We start from the raw sequence: 21,377 nt of genomic DNA on the forward strand, positions 1-21,377 counted from the left end.
ACATTCCATCATTGAATAATAATTTGCAACTAGTAAATTACATTTTTCCATGTACAGTCTCGTTCAAGGTTCTTCTAACACTGCTGGAGACAGCTGGACCCTCAAGGCTGTTTGTTTACTACAGTACGTAGTATAATATAATATGAAACAACGGAGCCCAACCATTAAATTAAGCAATGGGGTAACTAACCAATCACTGATCACTTTTACATTTATTCATAATTTTTACTACGTACTATAGTAAACAAACGGCCTTGAGTTGCCAGCTGTCTCCAGCAGTTCGATGAATCTTGAACAAGACTGTACAGTATTGTTCTCTTCCTATTTTTATTCTCCATCATATCTTTTAACATAGTATCACTCCCCATATTTGAATTATTAAACCTGCTCTAGTATTTCATTTTTCAATACCTTGCATTTTCAGTTCATTCAATTCTTCTCTATATGGTTTACCAATCTGTCAACTGAAAAATTTGGGACTGAGATAGTTCTGTATAATAGATAATTACATATAGTGACTGTCGTGAACATGTGTCCATGGAAAGCATGTAATAAACCACAGTGTTTGTGTCAATTAGGCTATACAATACAGTATACAGTGGGGTATGCTATAACGAACGGATCCTACTACGAATATTCCTATAACGAACGGTTTTACCTATAAAATTGAGAATGCTATAACGAACGAAACTCCTACAACGAACATTATTTAAAAAAAATTTTTTTTTTTTTACTAATTTATTGTTTTTTTATTACAAGTATTAATGATATTGGTTATTTCAGGGGTTTAGATGCATATTTATGCACTTTTTTACAATTTTTACAATTTTATATTATATTTTTCAGTGTTAAGTGGTTGTATTTGGTGGCCTGGAACGGATTAATCCTATAACGAACGAATGCTATAACGAACAAGGTTCTAGAACCAATTAGATTCGTTATAGCATACCCCACTGTAATTAGTTTCTTTAAATATCTGTACACTAACTACATTATTTTCTAATGCTGTCAATGCTTTTAACTCTACAAATAAGCTTTACATGTTTCATCATTTTCCTACAATCAACATATAACTTAATCCTTAAACTCATGTGAAGACACCCAGTCACTGACCCTGTTGCCTGATTGTCCTATTTCTCCTCATTTACGGTACTCTCATGTCATGTGGAAAATTAAGTAAAATATATTTATTCAATAATCTTAAATTTCACATTTAGAATGCTCAAATCTCCCATTTAATAATAATTTCGCAAGTTAGGTTTTCAGGAACGCAACTCCAATGTTAAACAAAGGATACCTGTCACTGATTTTAGCTCCTCTATAGATATTTCATAATATAAGCCAATCTGTCCTCCCTTTTTTATCCCCAACATGAGATTTTTGCCTCTTTTCCATCAATAAGTACCAATTAACTCTTCAAAATATCCCTACCTCCTATGTAATATAACAGCTGCTTCTCTTAACACTCTTCCAACTACTGTATATTTCTTATTATTCTACAATGACTTCTTTCCTCTCATTTCTACTAATCTTTCATAATGCTGAATAGTTTTCTAGCATACTCAAAATCACTAAATTTTCTACTTAATTCTTCGGTCTTTCCTTCCTTACAGTCTCACTCCACCTTCTTCACCCGTTTCCTCCTTTCTTGTTCCACTATTGGTAAATTTTATCTAAGATGTTTCTTCATCCTTAAGTATTTTCTTTCTTACTACCAACTCTTACTTGTGTGTTCCAGCATGCATCTCCCCTTCATTTATTTTTAATTTACTTCCACAATCAAATTCCAATGTCCCTTTAAACATTTATTTACAACCTTCTTCCTCTTCTAATACTTCATTTAATTTCCCCAATTTCTGGTAGTATTCTTTATTAGTTTCTGCCTATTTATATGAAATTCTAAAGAAACCTCATAGCAAAATAAAGTCACCAAAAAGTGCATCCAGTATGGGAAGGTCAAAATACAGTTACCTTATATTTCTGTAGTTCCAGTTGTGTTGCTTTTTAACACAATTTTTAGATGGTATCAAAACTATCCCAGCCTTCTGTAATTTACATTCCTCTTGATTCTTCATCAGGTACAGTACTGGACACCAATAACATCTTGCACAGAGACATTGCTTCCTACTTTACAATATACATTACACTGACACAGAATACAGAAATTATATGCATGTGTTACTTATTTTCTGTAGGATTAAAATATGTTTCTGAAAAAAGAATAGACATTAAGCTACCTCTTATCACTCACCAATTCAGATACCAATTACATGCTCAATATACTAGTTAATAAGCATGATCTAAAATAAAAATAAAATATCGCATATGGGGTTCCTGCATACTTATATTTAGCTCGCATTAACAATAAAATATTGTAGTGAATCGACTTCAAATATAAAAATTTCACCAAAATAATCTTAACCAGAAGGAAGACATCACTTAAAAATAACTACAGTGCACAGTGGTGTTACTCTCTCTTCTGACAAATGGCAGCTTGTAGACCTGAAAGAGGGAAGTCCTGTGAGTAGAAAACAAACAGACATATTGGTACTCACGACAGCCAGATTCATCAGATTGGTCAAGGCACTGGTTAGTCCCATCACATCGATAAGCGGTCTCAATACAGTTTCCATCATCACACATGAATTTGCCCTGCGGACACATCTGCCCCGCTGTGGATTACAAAACATGTACATCAGTTGCAAGTATGGGAAAGAGAGGTGTAATAATAATAACAGTAATAAAAAAAAATTACAGTATAATAATAATAATAATAATAATAATAATAATAATAATAATAATAATAATAATAATAATAATAATAATAATAATAATAATAATAATAATAATAATAATGCCAATTTGCATATTTTCTACATTACATACAGATTAATCCACATGCCTTTTTCCATCATCAACTTTCCTCAATTAAAACAAGGTGATGCATCATTGATCATCTATTTAACATTATGGCTTCCAACCATGTCTTGACCCTTAACACTCCCAATGTACTGAAAACCCAAAAGAAAGACACAGTTATATCATGTATGATGGATATTAAGAATGTCCCCTGGCTGTAGAGTATACTGTATAGGGGAAATAAACTAAATGAAAATGTGTTCTGTAAGAGGCGGTTAAGTATGTGTTAATTGGCGAGGCTTGAGAATCCATGCTGGTTGCGTTCAGAGGATGTAAACAAAAGTCAGATGAAATGTTCTGTAATTTTCATTTGTATGTATAAAAGATAAGTACAGGTACCAGCAATACCAGTAATAAAATTAAGGCCTTTCAATAATAAATATTATAAAACCTTCATTGGGGAATTGATGGATGTAGAGTCCCTGTTGGTTTCCATTGCTATGGTGAACCTGGGAGTACTATAAGCAAATGGTGGCTGTGTTACTCTTTCATTTGGTTTTCATTTACTGGTTTGGCGATAAGGTATTTTTTTTTAACTTATTTATTGGTATTATTTTTATTTATTCCTCACATTTACTGATACTGTATATATTAGTTTAAGAAAATTATTGCTACAGGAGGAAAATTCACACAAAAGTTTTTCCCAAATACTCCCTGCCTATATGGCTGTGCTTCTTACATGCCATAAAATATGGTCGTTCACAGCTCAGCCTGACCCACTCTGAGTGCTACTGGGTGGAGTCGGCGACACAGTTAAATTCCACTGCCTCCACAAGCCCATACATACGATCACTTGCCACATATACAAACCCATGCTCTATTTTATAGTTTTATTAATATTGTATATTCTTTATTTCTAAGCTGCATTAGAGTTTTTTAATGAATATTCCAAAACTTTTTAGTTTCATTACATGTAACAACAACAACAAACCATGTGCACGGACAGTATTCTTCATTATCCCTCATTTCAGATAGTAATCCTTGTTTTCCCTAGTTTAACGATAATTTCACTTAATGTTAGGTTTTTCAGGAGCGCATCCCCATCATTAAATGAGAGATACCTGCACTGGAAATGGATTTTTTTACATTAAACAATTTAATTTGGGTATTTTTCAATAATTTAGATTTCAATAATATTTTGTCCGATCCACTGATGTAGCACTGTAAATAAAAGATTGAGTAAATTCTCTATTGATGCAGCACAAAAAAAAAATTAATAAATTTTAACAATGACATTCTCTCACTCACTAAAACCACTGCTTGTTACAACAAACAGCTGTTTCAGGTTTTAGTTGTGTTAATACTCTTAGAGACATTTTTACAGTAAACATGATTTTATATTTGAAATTTTTCTAAATTTAAAAAAAAAAAAAAAAATTGGCATTGATTAGTGTGGGCAAAGACAATTGAAGGTTACAGGTTAAGATGTGTGGAAACAGCACTAGATGCCTGTGTTATAACATCAGGTTCCATGACTCACACTGCATGTCAACGCCCATCCTACTTTTAAGTATTTAATGCCATGTCTGTGCAATGTTGTACTGTACAAGAATGTTATATTGTTTTTAAGTTATGTAATTTGTAAAAAAAAAATTATCATTGCAATTAAACAATTGTATCATATATTAACTTACCATCAAGTAAATTCCTGTACAATAATACCAAACAGTTTTGTTTAATGATATGCAGTGTACAGTAGTTATGTATAATGTATCCAATTAAAATTTTCATTACACACTCCTATACATACCTACTGCATTTGTAAATGAGTGCAAAACACAAATCTAAATATTCATTTTTTTTTAAGGTTATCCAACTTCTGTGTATTTCACTAAAATTCTTTGGGTGAACTACTCAATACAAGTTTTAAGGAAAATCTTTTTGTACATAATGGGTTCGGTACCCAGCCGCTTCGCAAAAATGGGATTTTACTGTACTGGGGTAATTCATATCTGGAAGGATATTTGGAATACAGTACTGTGCCTCATTTTTGGGACCCCCCTTCCCCTGATTAGTCCAAATAATCAATGCTCTACTATACCTATACTGCATATCAGAAACTAAACTGCAGCTTTTAACATCAAAAGCTTTGACCTTTGCCTAGAGAATGCAAATGAAATTTCTATCCCTAGGAGCAAAGTAATGTGCCTATGAAAGATCATGTTCACTGGTGTATGAACACTCAACTTACAATAATGACCGCTTTATGTCTACATGGTAAACAGTACCACTGACTAGAAGTCCCCTAAACCTTTTCAGTTGACGGTAGATAAAAAATATTGGGTAAAACCCTTAAGAATTCCCTTGGTAGAGTTCTGTATACTGAACTGAAATTTCTAAATGAGGAGAATGGGGTTTTAGTTCCTGGTCTTTACATTTTTATCATACACTTTGGAATATATATTGAATATTCATTATTGACCTGAACATTTTTATAATGCAAAATAGCCATCCTTGCCTTTAAGATACAATTTAACTACTGAAGTGAGTTATAATTTAAGCATAATAACTTAAATGGAAAAAAGTCATACACCATATCAAGAATCAAAGTAAATTGGTACACAACTATCAATTGCAAGCAACAGGAACAGCTATTGGCATTTTTAGAATCAATATTTATCTTGTGTTATTATTATGACTGTACACTGGTGAGGAACTTGAAAGTGATTGAGTGTACTTACCTCAGCAAGAATTAGTGAGACTTGGTTATATTACGTAGTTTAAACTTATCATAAGAGTTGATACATTTTATGAACATTCATAACAGGTGAAACTTTCTTCATTATAGCAGTAGTGAACCATTTTACTTTCATTATAACAGACGTACAAAACAAGCTGAATGACATGAGTTTGATTTTATTTTAGGATATGATTGAACCCTTTAACAAATCACAAGATTCCACCTTAGAAAGAATGACTGACTAAATTGGCCAAGCTCCATGACAGATTTTTTTACAATTAATGGTACAGTACTTACCCTCTAATATTACTCATATTTACTGAAAACTATGAATACTTACAACAATCATATTCATCATACCCATCAGAACAGTCTTTGAAACCATCGCAGAGTTTCTCATCACTTAGGCAAGTGTCCCCATTGTCACATTCGAACATGCCTGACCCCTCACATTCTGTATAATGAGGTGTATGCAAGCATGCAAAATACAGAGGTAAATGGTAGCAAGGGTCTTTTTTTCCAGCTAATGAAATATCATTATTTCTTATTCTGTGGATAGCATAGATTGAGAGAAAATCCCTGATACAGTAATAAGCATTTTGATATGCAGTACAATATATTATACATATTTTTGGGGCATTATTTAACTAACTCTTATTCAATGTCAAGCACTGTTGTTTCACTCTTTTCCAATGAGAAATAATGAATGATGACAGGAAAAATATCTTAACATGGACTTCAGAATGAGTGAACTGTACATTTAACTACGTATAATATTTATTCATTAATTACTTAGTATCACCTACTGAGAAGTATCTCATTTATCTCTTTGTTTAATAAAGACTCCTGAGACAACTAATGTTGAATATAACATGAAACAGTACTTAAAATCTAATTTAGAAAAGTGAGACTTGAAAAAATTTACAAGAAAATGCCTCCAACATTTCCTGAACCAATTTTGATTCTGATAATTGTTTAATGACAAAAACAATTTTCACATTCATTCTGCATTCATCTGTATGTAAAATAGACTTGATTATCAGATTTAAGGTCAGATCGCCTCTGAAACTGAAGTTACATGTGAAGATAGTGAAGTGAAATCTGCAACATTATCCATGTTATCCAAGATCACAATCAGGTAGTGCCCACAAGTATGAAGCTCTCAGGAATAGTTTAATTTGAAGTTAAATTCTTTTTTTTTTCTTTAAATGAACACATACAAATGTTATAAGTTGGTAAACCTGTTGTGTGTAATACCTAGAAGGGGTAAATATAAAACAATACCCATCATATCTTATCTCAATAATGATTGGCTGAACAGATATATGGCTGGTATATAACACGACCCTTATGATGTGTTCAAAGAAAATGTGCAGCAAATAATTTATTAATATTTTGCACTGCAAATAACTGATAAAATTAATATAATGCTTGCATAACAACAAAAACTATGGATATTTGAATTTTGCTATTATTACATTCAAAATGTAGATAATCAAGTCTACTATAACTTCCCTCCCCCTCCATTCATTATACTGTATATATATATATATATATATATATATATATAATATATATATATATATATATATATATATATATATATATATATATATATATATATATATATATATATATATATATATATATATATATATATACATATTATTAACCTCACTTAACCTTGTCAATTGAATTAGAGGTGCGTTAAGGAAATCCTATATAACAACAGAACATATGGATTAATTCAGAGAAACCGCCCACCCCAAACTCCACTTTTGAAGGCACACATACCTATGTTGTAGTAAAATAACATCTTAATTTTATGATGGTACATGCACACAATTAATACTTAAGAGAAATAGAGAAATACAGTCGCCAAGTTAATGTCCATTCAAATAATGGACTCAACTCCTCCCCCTCTCACACTACACAGCCAGCTAACAGATGGTCGGTCGGTCCCTCCCTCCCACACCCCCCACCAACCGTCCCAAGGAGATGTGTGGGATAACCTCAAACTAAAGTTAGGAAAATATAATTGACATTGCTGGATTCCTTGTAAGACCAGGAATATTTTGAATATAAATGTCATATATTTTGCACAAAAGATAACATAGTTACCTAGAGAAAAATTTTTATCTAAAAATTGTAAGTTTAAAGCAAAATATATGATGTTTATATTCAAAATGATCACCAAATTATAAGAATTCCAGCAATGTAAATTATATTCTGACCGGGTAATTTGTATGAATTTTATGAGCTAAAACAAATATCTTCAGTTAATAAAAAAAAAATAATCTTCACACACTATCTGTCAAAGTACCCCACCTTGCCTCCCCCCTCTTCCAACCGCGCGGTCAGTCCCAACCCACCCCCCACCAATCCTCCCTTCCAGAGTTTTTAACATTTAGTATTAAATAATACCTCAGATTAAAGTTAGGATAATATAATTGACATTGCTGGATTCCTTGTAAGACCAGGAATATTTTGAATATAAATGTCATATATTTTGGACAAAAGATACCATAGTTACCTAGAGAAAAATTTTTATCTAAAAATTGTAAGTTTAAAGCAAAATATATGATGTTTATATTCAAAATGATCACCAAATTATAAGAATTCCAGCAATGTAAATTATATTCTGACCGGGTAATTTGTATGAATTTTATGAGCTAAAACAAATATCTTCAGTTAATAAAAAAAATAATAATTCTTCACAGGGTAACAGATGGTCGGTTGGTCCCTCCCTCCCCCCCACCCCCCACCAACCGTCCCAAGGAGATGTGTGGGATAACCACTAAATTTTAATAAATAATACCTCAAACTAAAGTTAGGATAATATAATTGACATTGCTGGATTCCTTGTAAGACCAGGAATATTTTGAATATAAATGTCATATAATTTGGACAAAAGATACCATAGTTACCTAGCGAAAAAATTTTATCTAAAAATTGTAAGTTTAAAGCAAAATATATGATGTTTATATTCAAAATGATCACCAAATTATAAGAATTCCAGCAATGTAAATTATATTCTGGCACTGCTAATTTGTATGAATTTTATGAGCTAAAACAGGCAGTCAGGCAGGGTGGCGGGTGGGGCAAATCTAAAAATAGCGTTTCGAGCCGGACATTCACCGCGTATATGTGGAAAAAATCCGCGTTAAGTGAAAGTTCAGCTTTGGCAAGGCACCGCGTATATGCGAAAACGCGTTAAGTGAAACCGCGTTAGGCGGGGTAAAACTGTATATATATATATACACACACACAGTATAGTCTGGATTTACGAGGTTTTTGTTTACGAGTTTGGTCATTTACACGGTGCCTTGCCAGAATGAAATGTTTTAATTACGCGATAAATTTGGTCATTTACACGCCGCGCCATTTTTTACCCACACGGTCCATTCTTGACCATACACGGGAAGCGGCACGGTGAGTGGTGCGCATTAGGCCGCTCTTACGTTATTGCTGATGTCATATGATGTATCGGACTGTGATTGGGCCATGCATCCTTACCACCCACGCATTCCCTCCGCCGCTAGCTGTGATTGGTCTTATGTAACATGACGTGTCCTGCCACCAGAGGGTAGAAGTCGCTGACCTAGCCGGGCCTGTCTCATTGTTCTCAGTCCGCGTATACAGTTCTCTCTTGTGCCCACTATTCCCCTCACAATGGCTTCCGCTGGACCCCCACCACCCGAGAAAAACCTTGAATTACCTGGACCAAGCCATGATAATGTGAAGGAAATCATCGAGTTGGGGGAGAAAATTAAGCTCATCCTTGACAAGCATCGGTATGAAGTGTCTAATAACCTACTGTCGAAAGTTATGGAGCCGTATATCCAGATCTATCTCGACAACATCAATGCTGGTCGTCAACGTAGTATTGAGTACTTCCTCGCCCGCAACCCACCACAATCACAGCCAGCCCAAGTCAGTGATAGTGACAGTGAGGATATGGACTTCGAGGGGTTTGTCTGGGAGGCCCTGCAAACCTCTGCGAGTAGTGAAAGTGATTCACCGGAGGGCAACTAATCTGCCCTCTGCCTCGGAACCAGCCGCCATCCATTTATGCCGACCCAGCTTTTCTACTAACGTAAGTGTTAAAAAACCTACTGTTATTGATATTTCTCTTAATTATTAATTGTGTGTGCATACCATCATAAAATTAAGATGTTATTTTGACTACAAGGTGCGTATTGTGTCGGAAAAAGTGGAGTTTGAGGGTCGGCCCAGTCTCTATTTCAATTAATCCCATATGTTCTGTTATTTCGTTTACGCGTTTCTCGTTGTACGAGTTCCTCCACGGGTTCAATTGACCGCGTAAATGCAGACTATACTGTGAATATATATACAGTATATATATATATATATATATATATATATATATATATATATATATATATATATATATATATATATATATATATATATATATATATATATATATATATATATATATATATATATATATATATATATATATATATATATATATATATGTTTCATTGTGAAATGAATAAATACAATACAAGTTACCAATTCATATATCCCTTCATTTGTTGTCATTCACTCTATCCTACTCTTGTACTGTAAACGATGTGCCCTGCAGTAAAGGTAGTCCTTCACTTATGGTGCCTCGCACAAACCAGCAACACCCTAGCAGCAGCATGTCATCCCATAAAAATCATTTAATGCCATGATCATTCAAGTGCACTGCTGCTTCTTGGACTTTCATCCTCTTCACTTCTAGTGTGACTTTCACTAATTACTTCCACTTACTCCTCCTTTTCTCCTGTCATTCTTTTCACCAACTTTTCTCATTTCATTCTCTCTATATGTACAGTCAACAAAAAAAATTCTGCACCCCTTGATTTGATGGCCCCTGCAACGATCACTGACTGAGACCGTGTTAATTTGGCAAGGATGGTATTTCTGGTTGTGTGATGCATTGTATAACCAGTATGATGTACTTTTTAAATCACATATAGTTAATACAGAGAAATTAATAGGAATCACCCGCATAAATGAGCATTGTTCAGAATTCTTGGTCCTGTGTGTCATATTGTATAACACCACAAAGGTGCAGAAATTTTTTTTGTTGACTGTACATACCACTTGAACAAACCCTGACCTGCCATCTTCCTGACACTTTTCACCTCTCACACTGTCAATTTATTTCTGGATTTTGTATTCTCTGAATCCTATTTCCCCACATATTTCTCTCAATCACATCATTTCTATTACTTTTTCTTGTCACTTTTTACTCTTGCATCTACTGTACAGTAGAGTCCATGATCCACACTCACATAATGGTGATTCTACTATTTCCCTGTATATCCTCATCATTCCCTCTCCTTGACATGGTTCTCTCTCCTCTGTGGTGCAATCTATCACACATTACTTCATCTGCTGACACAATCATTCCCTGATACTTGAAGCACTCCACTTACTCTAGCCTACATCTATTCAAGCTAATAATTTTACTTTACCTGTATATACTGTGTGTGTGTGTGTATATATATATGTATATATATATATATACTGTATATATATATATATATATATATATATATATATATATATATATATATATATATATATATATATATATATATATATATATATATATATATATATATATATATATATATAATATATATATATATATATATATATATATATATATATATATATATATATATATATATATATATATATATATATATATATATATATATATATATATATATATATATATATATATATATATATATATATACACAGTAGGCCTCGATTAGAACTCAATCCGTTCCAGAGGTGGATTACGTTAACCGAAAGATAACCGAACCCATTGTTTCAATGAGTTTTTGGTAGTGGTTCAGCTCACCGAAAATTTCCTAAATTCAACAAAAATGGTAGAAAAGTTCACTTACTTTGAGGTGTGTATGTAGAAGGCTCCTGGATGATGATGATGATGATGATGATGATGATGATGATGATGATGATGGGATTTAGAATGGGGGTGGAGGAGAAGGAAGAAGAGAAGGCATTGGGGTGGAAGAAGTCACCCCATGGCATCATTTCACCCATAAAATTTTAGCTCTCTTGGTGTAATTCAAGATTATTTTCTTTAATTCAACACTGCACTGCATTATATATTGTCAATATGTAAAATATATTTCAAAATGACCAAAAATTTGCTTGGAAACACAGAAAAAAAGCGTTTAGTTGAAGAGAGTCTCAAGCAAGATGTTACCTCCAGTGAAAACAGAAAGAGACTAACTCCTGTTTGCTGTGTTAAGAGGCTGGATGCCGAGCATTAAACTAGTCACTTTACCTTCAATTATGTTCAATAATTGTTAAAATGACTAAAAAATTGAATATTAAACTTTTAAAATTATTAAATAGTATAAACTTCTTGATATTTACTAAAATAGTAAGGAATTTAAGCCCTAGAACCGATTAATGTATTGGCGGACTGATACTAAAGCTGGTTGCCCGGTCAGTGCAAGCGAAATCATGTTGAGGTCGGTTCGTAAGAACTTCGTTAACCGAATTTTTTAGATTGACGAATTGAATTATAGGCAGTTAGGTTATTCGAAATCGTTAGCAGTGTTAGATTAGCGAGATGCATAATATATATATATATATATATATATATATATATATATATATATATATATATATATATATATATATATATATATATATATATATATATATATATATATATATATATATATATATATATATATATATATATATATATATATATATATATATATATATATATATATATATATATATATATATATATATATATATATATATATATATATATATATATATAATACACACAAGAAGAAGATAATAAAGTACTCTCTGCCAAACTTACCAGGACAGTTTTTCTCATCAGACCCATCTCTACAATCAGGGGTCCCATCGCATCTCAAAGTCTGTTCCACACACTGACCATCGTCACAGGTGAATTTATCATTACAAGCTGGCAGGAGCAGGTTAACCAGTTAGAATATCTTTTCAAATACATCGCTTTATTCCGTAGTTTCAAGAATGGTATGGTATATCATAAGACCAAATATCAAGTAATAAGCACGCAGTTTATGAAAGACATGAAAAATATTGACATTATGCTCAACAACAAAAACATAATAAATAAACAGTACAGTAAAATGATTAAAAGCACAACATGAACAACACTTGGATGGGTGCAAACTGGACACACAGTAACACTTCAAGAATCACATACTGTACCCAAAAATCACTCTTGGCTATACGGGTATTTGTCTATTTAAAGAATTTGTACGAGTGTTAATTTTTTTCTCGTTTTGAATGGCCAAGTGGATCAACTTATTAAATGTATGAACAAACCCAGGGTACTGTGTATACTCAAAACAATCACAAGAGGAGGAGGAAGGAAAGAAGAGGTTACCAGCAGCTACAGTATATGGGCAGGGCTAAAACTCCTTAAAAAGATCAGTCATTGCAACAACAGGTCTACATGGACTACCCAATTATCAATTTGACTAAAACTTGAAAGCAAATTTAATTACTGACATTAACCTTTTCAGTAACTCCCATTAGGTAGATTTGTATTTATCACATGGAACCTGTGCAACCAGGAATTTCATTTAATCCCTTAAATATTTAGGAATTTCGTGTACAGTAATCACAAACTTTTTAAAAATTCCTTGTACTGGTACAGTAATTCCTAAAATGTTCATCCAGAATTTCATGCAATTCTTAAAATATTCAGGAATTTCTTGTAACCTTTGTAACCATCAGAATATTTTTAGAATTACTGTATGTAAAATCCCTAGTTACAAAGATCCCCCTGTAACATATATAAACTTCTCTCACACTATTCAAAGCAATTCTATGCTATGCTTTAGAAATGTAACTTGGACAGATGAATACACCAAAGCAAAAAATACGGTAGTCATGCATAAAAATTATGAAGCTTTTCGCAAGCACAACACTGCAACATTCTAACTCTTCATACTTACCATAACTTTAGTCTAACAATAAAATAGTGATTAATGACTTTTTTATGATCTCTCTTATTCTTGTAGGTCTTTTCCCACTGTGCTCCATGAAGTCCACTATCAAGAACAAAACCAGACTCTCATTTTAATCTATTTTATCCATTCAAGCTGACTGCTGTGACATCCCCAAATATCATTTAATGCCATACTCAACTTGACTTGCATTGCTGCTTCCTGGATGTTCATCCCTCTCATTTCTTCTAATATCACCCTATTCTTTTATCTCCAACTTGGTCTTTCCCAACAACATTATTTTTTTAGTACAGGTATACCAGAGCTGATGATGAATGTTGATATAACATTGTTAGTTGAACATGTTAATAAACTAACACTGCCATGTTGTCTAGATTCATTGGCTAGCCAGACTGGGTCAGCCTACCACTGACTTCACCTCAGAGGATAGAAAAGAAGTTAACGACTGCACTAGCCCGGCTCTCCACTCAAAGAATGACTAGCTCAACTCCATAAATGATATTGCAAGCTGGTTCACTCAGAATTTTCATACCTTAAATACTAAGATCATCAAACCTAATTCTCTTTCATTGGTTACTCATTCAACAGGACCTTACAGTATCTAACTAATGCATTTATTACTTCCAGCATCCTATAACAACACATATAAAAATATTTTAAATAAACTTCGTTTAAAACGCTTTGCAATTTGCCAAACATAAAACAGGCCAATACTGTGCTGCAAAGTTTGGTTTTTTTCCAATATGAACAGATTATAGAACCTGTAGATCATTACAGTACCACAAACAGGGGGACACACACATCCCACATTAAGATTGTTAGAAAATTCAAATCAATATTGTAGAGCAATTATTTCATCGGTTAGTAGAATACACATCCCACACTAAGACGGTTAGAAAATTCAAATCAATATTGTAGAGCAATTATTTCATCAGTTAGTAGAATACACATCCCACACTAAGACGGTTAGAAAATTCAAATCAATACTGTAAAGCAATTAATTTCATCAGTTAATAGAACACACATCTCACATTAAGACTAGGGAAAAAATTCAATATACATACGGCAGTTAACGGTTTCATCAGTCCCATCATCACAGTCCTGGGTACCATCACAGCGTTTGTCTGGGCTGATACACATGCCACTATTACACATGAAGTTTGGTGGTTCACAAGCTGGGGAAGCAGCAGCCAAGACTCACATTAACACAAACATACAAGACACTTCATTACTGCACCACTGTTTCCAATACCAGTTACCAACACTTAAGTACTGTACCTCAAATAATATACACCACTCTAAGTTTAGTCTATACTGTTCTTGTATTTCAATGAACTTATGCTATAAATTATTTTCAAGAGTAAGTATTGTATGTAAATCAGAATAAAAAATATTACCAGTATGCAAATATTAATTGAAAGTTTGGTAAATTCGAGTGTATACACTGTATGATCAATTATTTGCGATAAGTTATATGTATATACGTATATAGGCTTTCAAGGAGTAAAAATTCATTTGCTTTTTATGAAAACTTCATAAATATTCAAGGACAGCAACTAAATGTACTATACTTTAACCCTTTAAATTGGAAGATTGTCCAATATCAAGGGTTTTGACTGGCTAAATTCTAGAAAATCATAACAATATTGCATAATATTTACAAGAGTAATTTCTGCACTGTATCTGATGACCATCAAATTAACTGATGTTTGAAGGACACTAATATTCTAAAAGCTCAGGCACTTAAATAGCTTTTCTTATTCTATTAATTCTTGATACACTTTTTAAGCATTTATTATCCTCTCTCTATGATGTCCCATTTCCTATGTGGATCAGTTCTACTCCTTAAAGATATCTTTCACGACAGGATTAATCTGTTATCACAAACTAATTCTAAATTTCATTTTAAAATCAACAATCAATGACAAGCTGTTTTTTTGTTAAATTATAAAATTTCCTCTTAGAATTATCCTTTTACCTACCCATATAAATTACCAGTAGCTGCACTGAAATATTTATCTTAAATCATCAAATCTGGGAGTATTCCAGGGCTTTGGTATATGAACAAAATCCCCACTTTTTAGAAAAAAATTGTAGCATCAGAAGATGCCGAGTTGCTGACACAGGCATCTGAAAGCATCCCATGCTGTGACACGGACAGTAAGCAGTGTACCGTAGTGTGTGACAAAGCCTCCATGCTTATATGCACATATACAGATAATATGTCATATGAAGGTGCTACTGTACAGTACAGAATACAGTATTGATCTAACTGGCCATCAAATAAGAAGTAGAAATTAATAACTGATTACTAGGTACATGCTTTAATTTTATTGCTATGGAGGAATAAATTGATGAATGTATGCCTGGTCACATGTATATCAACAGGAACATGGATTAAATAAACTTGATACTGTACTTCTTTATTAATTAATGTCATTATGATTATTGTATATGTTTAGAAGTATTGTTCCCCCTAAAACATTACTTAAAAGTGTGGATTTTTTTATGTTAGGGGGAATTTTATTTCGGCAGGAACATATCTCCTTTTATATAATGGTAATAAATGGGAAAATGGCTTCCATTTACAAAAAGGTTTTCAGGAATGTATCTTTTTTCTAAAAGAAGCACTCCTGTATTGTACAATCATGAAAACACAAGTTTCTGTCCAAGTGTCAACACTACATTTCTTATGTTATCTTTCCTAAATATTAGTTCATGTAATTCATATCTATTTCATATACCTTTTTTTAAAGTCGGCTAATGCAGGGCTTCCTTCAGCAAAACTACTTATTATGAAATAACGCAAACCTTAAACAAATAATGCGAGGTTATAATGCTCACACTCGCAGACTGGTGGGCATTACAATATAAACATAATTTTCAAAGTAATACAAGTACAGTAACAGGAAAAGCACTTGAGTGGTGGAGATATGTGGAGGTTAGTTAAGTGCTGGCAAGTTGGTAATACTTCTGGTGCCTCAATAACTTAACCAAATATCTGCTGCAATTCAGCTCTAATAACAGAAAACGAAATACAAAAAAATAATTGGCTTTAAAGGAATTCGTGTAAATGCATTTTGGGAAAAACAAGAGAAATTTTACATAGAGATTCAAAGTAAAAGCCAAAAGAAAATAAATAAATTGAAATGAGAAACATTCTATAAAATCATAAGCCAAAACAACACAAGAGATTGATTCTGGATATCCCAATTTATACCATAATTAGGAATCAAGTAACCTGCAAGATTCTCTCAAAGAATCAACCCTTGGCATAGCCTAATCAAGGGAACTGATACATTCTGAGGTAAGACCACTGTCCTAATCATATCAGTACTTTTGCTACATATGCAACCATTCACCCAGGGAAAGATTAAGTAACCGAGTGTGGTAGTCAACAGTATATGTTCATCCCAAGCTAACCAGCATGATATGAAGAAGGTGAACTGGTAACACTGTATGGGAGAAATAACCTGACATTGGTGCAGGATGATTCATAACTGGGGATCATGACGTATATGATTATATTTACTGTGGATGCCAACGAGCATGTTTTATGCTTGATGACACATTCATTATAATGAACACGGATAGTATGGATGAATATATTAATACAAGTATTCTGGTAAACTGTGGTTAGAAGTAGCAAAAGTAATGGTTATGAATAAGGTCTTTATTAACATCAGTACAATGATGACTTTTAATTATTCTGGTTACTGACAAAGGATTTTATTCAGCTTAGGAATGACCTCTCATAGTAAATGAGTTAAAACAATCTCAGTTAACACATTTAGTGTTGTGAAAAAAAAAAATGTACACTAGCTACGGTCATATGATTTTTCGAGCTCTCAGTTAAATTAAACATGATTTTTAAATCATGAAAAATGCTTGTTGGCATCAGCAGTACAACTAATCATATTACATCTGGATCCCAAGTTATGAATCATCCTGCAGCAATGCCTTTCATTTTTCAATAACTTTATTTTCCCACATTTTACCCATTGATACTAATTAAGTATTTGTAATACAGTACAGTACAATATACAAGAATTATATTCTTAGGCAATCTTCGATCATAAATCTTGAATACTAGCCACTTACAGCATATCTGCCAATGCTCTCTCATACAGTGTTACCAGATTTTCTGCCTCATATCCTGCAGGTTGGTTCTGGATAAACTTCTGCTGTCGACTCTAACCAAAATCATAATGAGGAGACCCTTCAAAAAATACTAGTCTGAGGGCAACACAGACAAGACAATATTCAGTACAGTGAGTTCTGCTATAACGCGTGTTTTGATAACGCGAATTTGCTCTAACGCAATTTATGAATTAGGAACGATATTTGTATAACGCGAACGCTTGTTTGCTATAACGCGATTTTTGCTTACTATTTCTCCAATTTTGTGGTATTAATTGTGAATATGGTAAAGAAGAATATCTCCAAGAAGCGTTCTGGTGATAGAATTCCCGGTGATGATCGTAAAAGAAAGGATATAACACTTGAAGAGAAGCACGATGTTATCAACCTCAAAATCGCCCTTCTCCCCCATCAAGTTACATTCATATTTTTTCAAGGTAGTGTTACATTTACTGTATGAATTCATTATTAGATATGAATGTAACATTTATTTAGACTGTGGTATCCTTTGTGTTAGGATAACTACTAAATTTTTTCGATTTCGAGTAATCTGCACCTAACCCTATTTTCTCCATAAGCCCTGTTATTTCTATTACGCGATTTTGTATAACACAATATTTTACAAGAACACAATTATCGCGTTATAGCAGAACTACCTGTACTGTACTTCACCGAGACATTACCGTATTAAGGTGTATCATTCATGGGGGTGGTCTCTAAATAATAAATTGTCTAAATAATAAATTGGTCACTTAAGAAAGAGGGAATACTTCACCAGCAATAAGCATTTTAAAGGAAGCATGCAAGCATTATCATCCCACAGTATATTATCATTCATCATATCTTTTGTACATCTTACCCATAACTTGTTATATAACCACATAGGAAAAAATAAAAATTAAATTCCCAAGCACACTTTCATGTAATTCATATCTTCAGGGGCAAGTACATACATACTTTTTTCCTATGCGGTTATCAGCATATCCATGGATCACACACCACAACTACAGTGATTATTATATATATATATATATATATATATATATATATATATATATATATATATATATATATATATATATATATATATATATATATATATATATATATATATATATATATATATATATATGTGAAAACTTTTACTTTGTACTGTACTGTATACTGAACCAAGGAAAGCAATCTTAGAGCTTCATTCAAAGTTATGAAGATTTGTGTACATTTAAGGCACTGAATACATCAAGCTCATGAAATATGACCAATTTGTAGTGCCTCAATGAATTTTGTTCATGTAGTACAGTATATATTATAGTATGCAGTACTGTACAATATAATAATTCCTTACAAAGAATTTATTTATCAGATGTATAATACACTAGCACAATATTTTAGAAGGAGGTATGTCAAGTGCTTAATGGGATATTTTTTTCCATTTACAATTCATCCACAGGTAGGCAGGCAGGTAATCTCAATTAGTAGTGACCCTACCTTACCAGCAAAGAGTGTGTTTGCAAGTCCTATATACAATGGCAAATTCCCCCATAGTACAAGTGGGTTGGTAATAGGAAGGACATCCAGCTGCAAAACTTCCTTCTGATTTGCCTAATAGCAGCTGGAAAGTGATGCCATCAGGTAACAGAATCACACCTTACTCATGCAAGCATGGAAAATGACTGCAAGACGGTGGTAATGATGATCATAAAAGTAAACCATTTGATTTTTTAAGATCATTTTGAAGGTCTGTCAAAACTACTGAAGGAATAACGTGGAAAAGTGAACACCTACCACATGATGTTTCATCCTCGCCATAACGACAATCCACAGCAAAGTCACAGTGGCGGAAACCTTCAATACACGTACCATCGTTGCATGCAAACTGATCACTGGGACAAACCACTGAAATAAATAAATAAATAAATACATAAATAAATAAATAAATAATATATATATATATATATATATATATATATATATATATATATATATATATATATATATATATATATATATATATATATATATATATATATATATATATATATATATATATATATATATAATAAATACATGTAATAATAATAAATAAATAAATAATAAATAATATATATACACACACACACTGTACAGTACACTAAATACCCCTGTAAATTAACAATAGTCAGATATGTCTATCATCTGTTGGTACCTAATGTTTATATTCAAATTCAAAGTTCAGCAAATATTTACCTAAAATCTTGTATGTGTATACTACAAAGGGAAGTTATATAGGATATAAAGTATGGTGTAAGAGGGAAGTTGTTTGATGAAGTAAAATAATTCTACATCAGTAATTGAGCACAAACATAGGGTTCTTAGTTCTGAATAATGACTGGGAAAATTAACCACTTCAACTTTTGTCGGTGCTAGTTAAATAATTATTGAAACAAGGGGGTATCTACCAAAGGGGTATAAACCCTTCAAACGGCAATGACCGTTATACGGGTTAGGGACCTCAAAATGCCATCATAAAGTGATCGATCGTATATTGATATTAATAACTAATGGGGAAAAATAGGTTTTGTTCTTCAGCCCCTGAAAATCCCAAGCAAGTTTTATATCAGGCTGTTATAATGATTAAATATAATTATTAATGTCTAAATGACTCAAATAATTTATAAATTGACAATATCAATAAATTCATACAAAATAATCTCATTAACATTACATGACTGTGTGTGTGAACTTGGCAGGTCACCAAGTTAAATGTCACGTAAATTCATTGCCTTACCTCTCTTCCTACCAGGCAACGCCCTATAGCTTTACATTTCACATAATGTATGAGAGTTTAAGACTAGTCTCTCACCATCACCTCCCATTTTATAGACATTCCAAGTAAATTCCTTAATTCATGGGCCTTTCATTATTTGGTATTGCAAATAGACCAAGAATATGCATTGAATCCAGGATGTCAACCATATGTTTAAGCTATATTTAGTAAGCCTGTGTTGTGTGGGCAGCAAGGGGGGTTGGAAGCATGAGTGCTGCCATAAACCCGGGCAGCTGGATCCCGGCTGGGGTAAGGATACTGACATACCAACCCATGGATTCAGTTACATGAAATGTAGCTATGACTTCACAAAGTAAGAGCATTGCCATTCACACAAGACATCTTTCTTAATTTTTTGCACATCTAATTGACCTAATGGCCACCCACTAGAGGTGGTCATGCTAAGGGTAGGAGGCCAGTGGCCTGTGTAAGATCCCTCCATTGCTTTTGATTTTAATTCCACAGCTTGAGCTGGGAGACCATTCCATAGATCTTCCACCCTCTGTGTCAAGAAGTATTTCTTTATGTTTGTTCTGCAGGATAGCTTAGCAAACTTGTAGTTATGTCCCCTAATGTTGGTGGTGTGTGACATTACAAAGAAATGGCCCAGTTTCAAGTTTTTCATCCATTCATTTCAAGATTTTGAAGGTTTCAATGAGATATGCCCTATTAAGACACATACTGTACTTCTAATACACTCCTAAAGTTTAATAAGAAACAAACACAACTCATGACAAAAATGATTGAGGCTGCTCATTCATGATATTTTCTTTGATATCTTAAAAAAAAATTC

General features: G+C 32.8%; 1 protein-coding gene across 1 annotated transcript in view; it reads right to left on the reverse strand.

Annotated features, from left to right (window-relative positions):
• LOC121853164 (basement membrane-specific heparan sulfate proteoglycan core protein-like) overlaps window positions 1-21,377 on the reverse strand; it is a 476,204-nt gene that overhangs the window by 315,829 nt on the left and 138,998 nt on the right. The window contains exons 10-14 of the mRNA XM_042347127.1: window positions 19,564-19,674; window positions 14,703-14,813; window positions 12,498-12,605; window positions 5,940-6,053; window positions 2,556-2,672 (exon numbers count right to left, since the gene is read on the reverse strand). Coding sequence (XP_042203061.1) covers window positions 2,556-2,672; window positions 5,940-6,053; window positions 12,498-12,605; window positions 14,703-14,813; window positions 19,564-19,674 — 561 coding nt within the window. The remainder of the gene's footprint in view (window positions 1-2,555; window positions 2,673-5,939; window positions 6,054-12,497; window positions 12,606-14,702; window positions 14,814-19,563; window positions 19,675-21,377) is intronic.

Source organism: Homarus americanus, unplaced genomic scaffold, assembly GCF_018991925.1.
Source record: "Homarus americanus isolate GMGI-L3 unplaced genomic scaffold, GMGI_Hamer_2.0 scaffold32871, whole genome shotgun sequence".
In the NCBI taxonomy this organism is placed as follows: Eukaryota; Metazoa; Arthropoda; class Malacostraca; order Decapoda; family Nephropidae; genus Homarus; species Homarus americanus.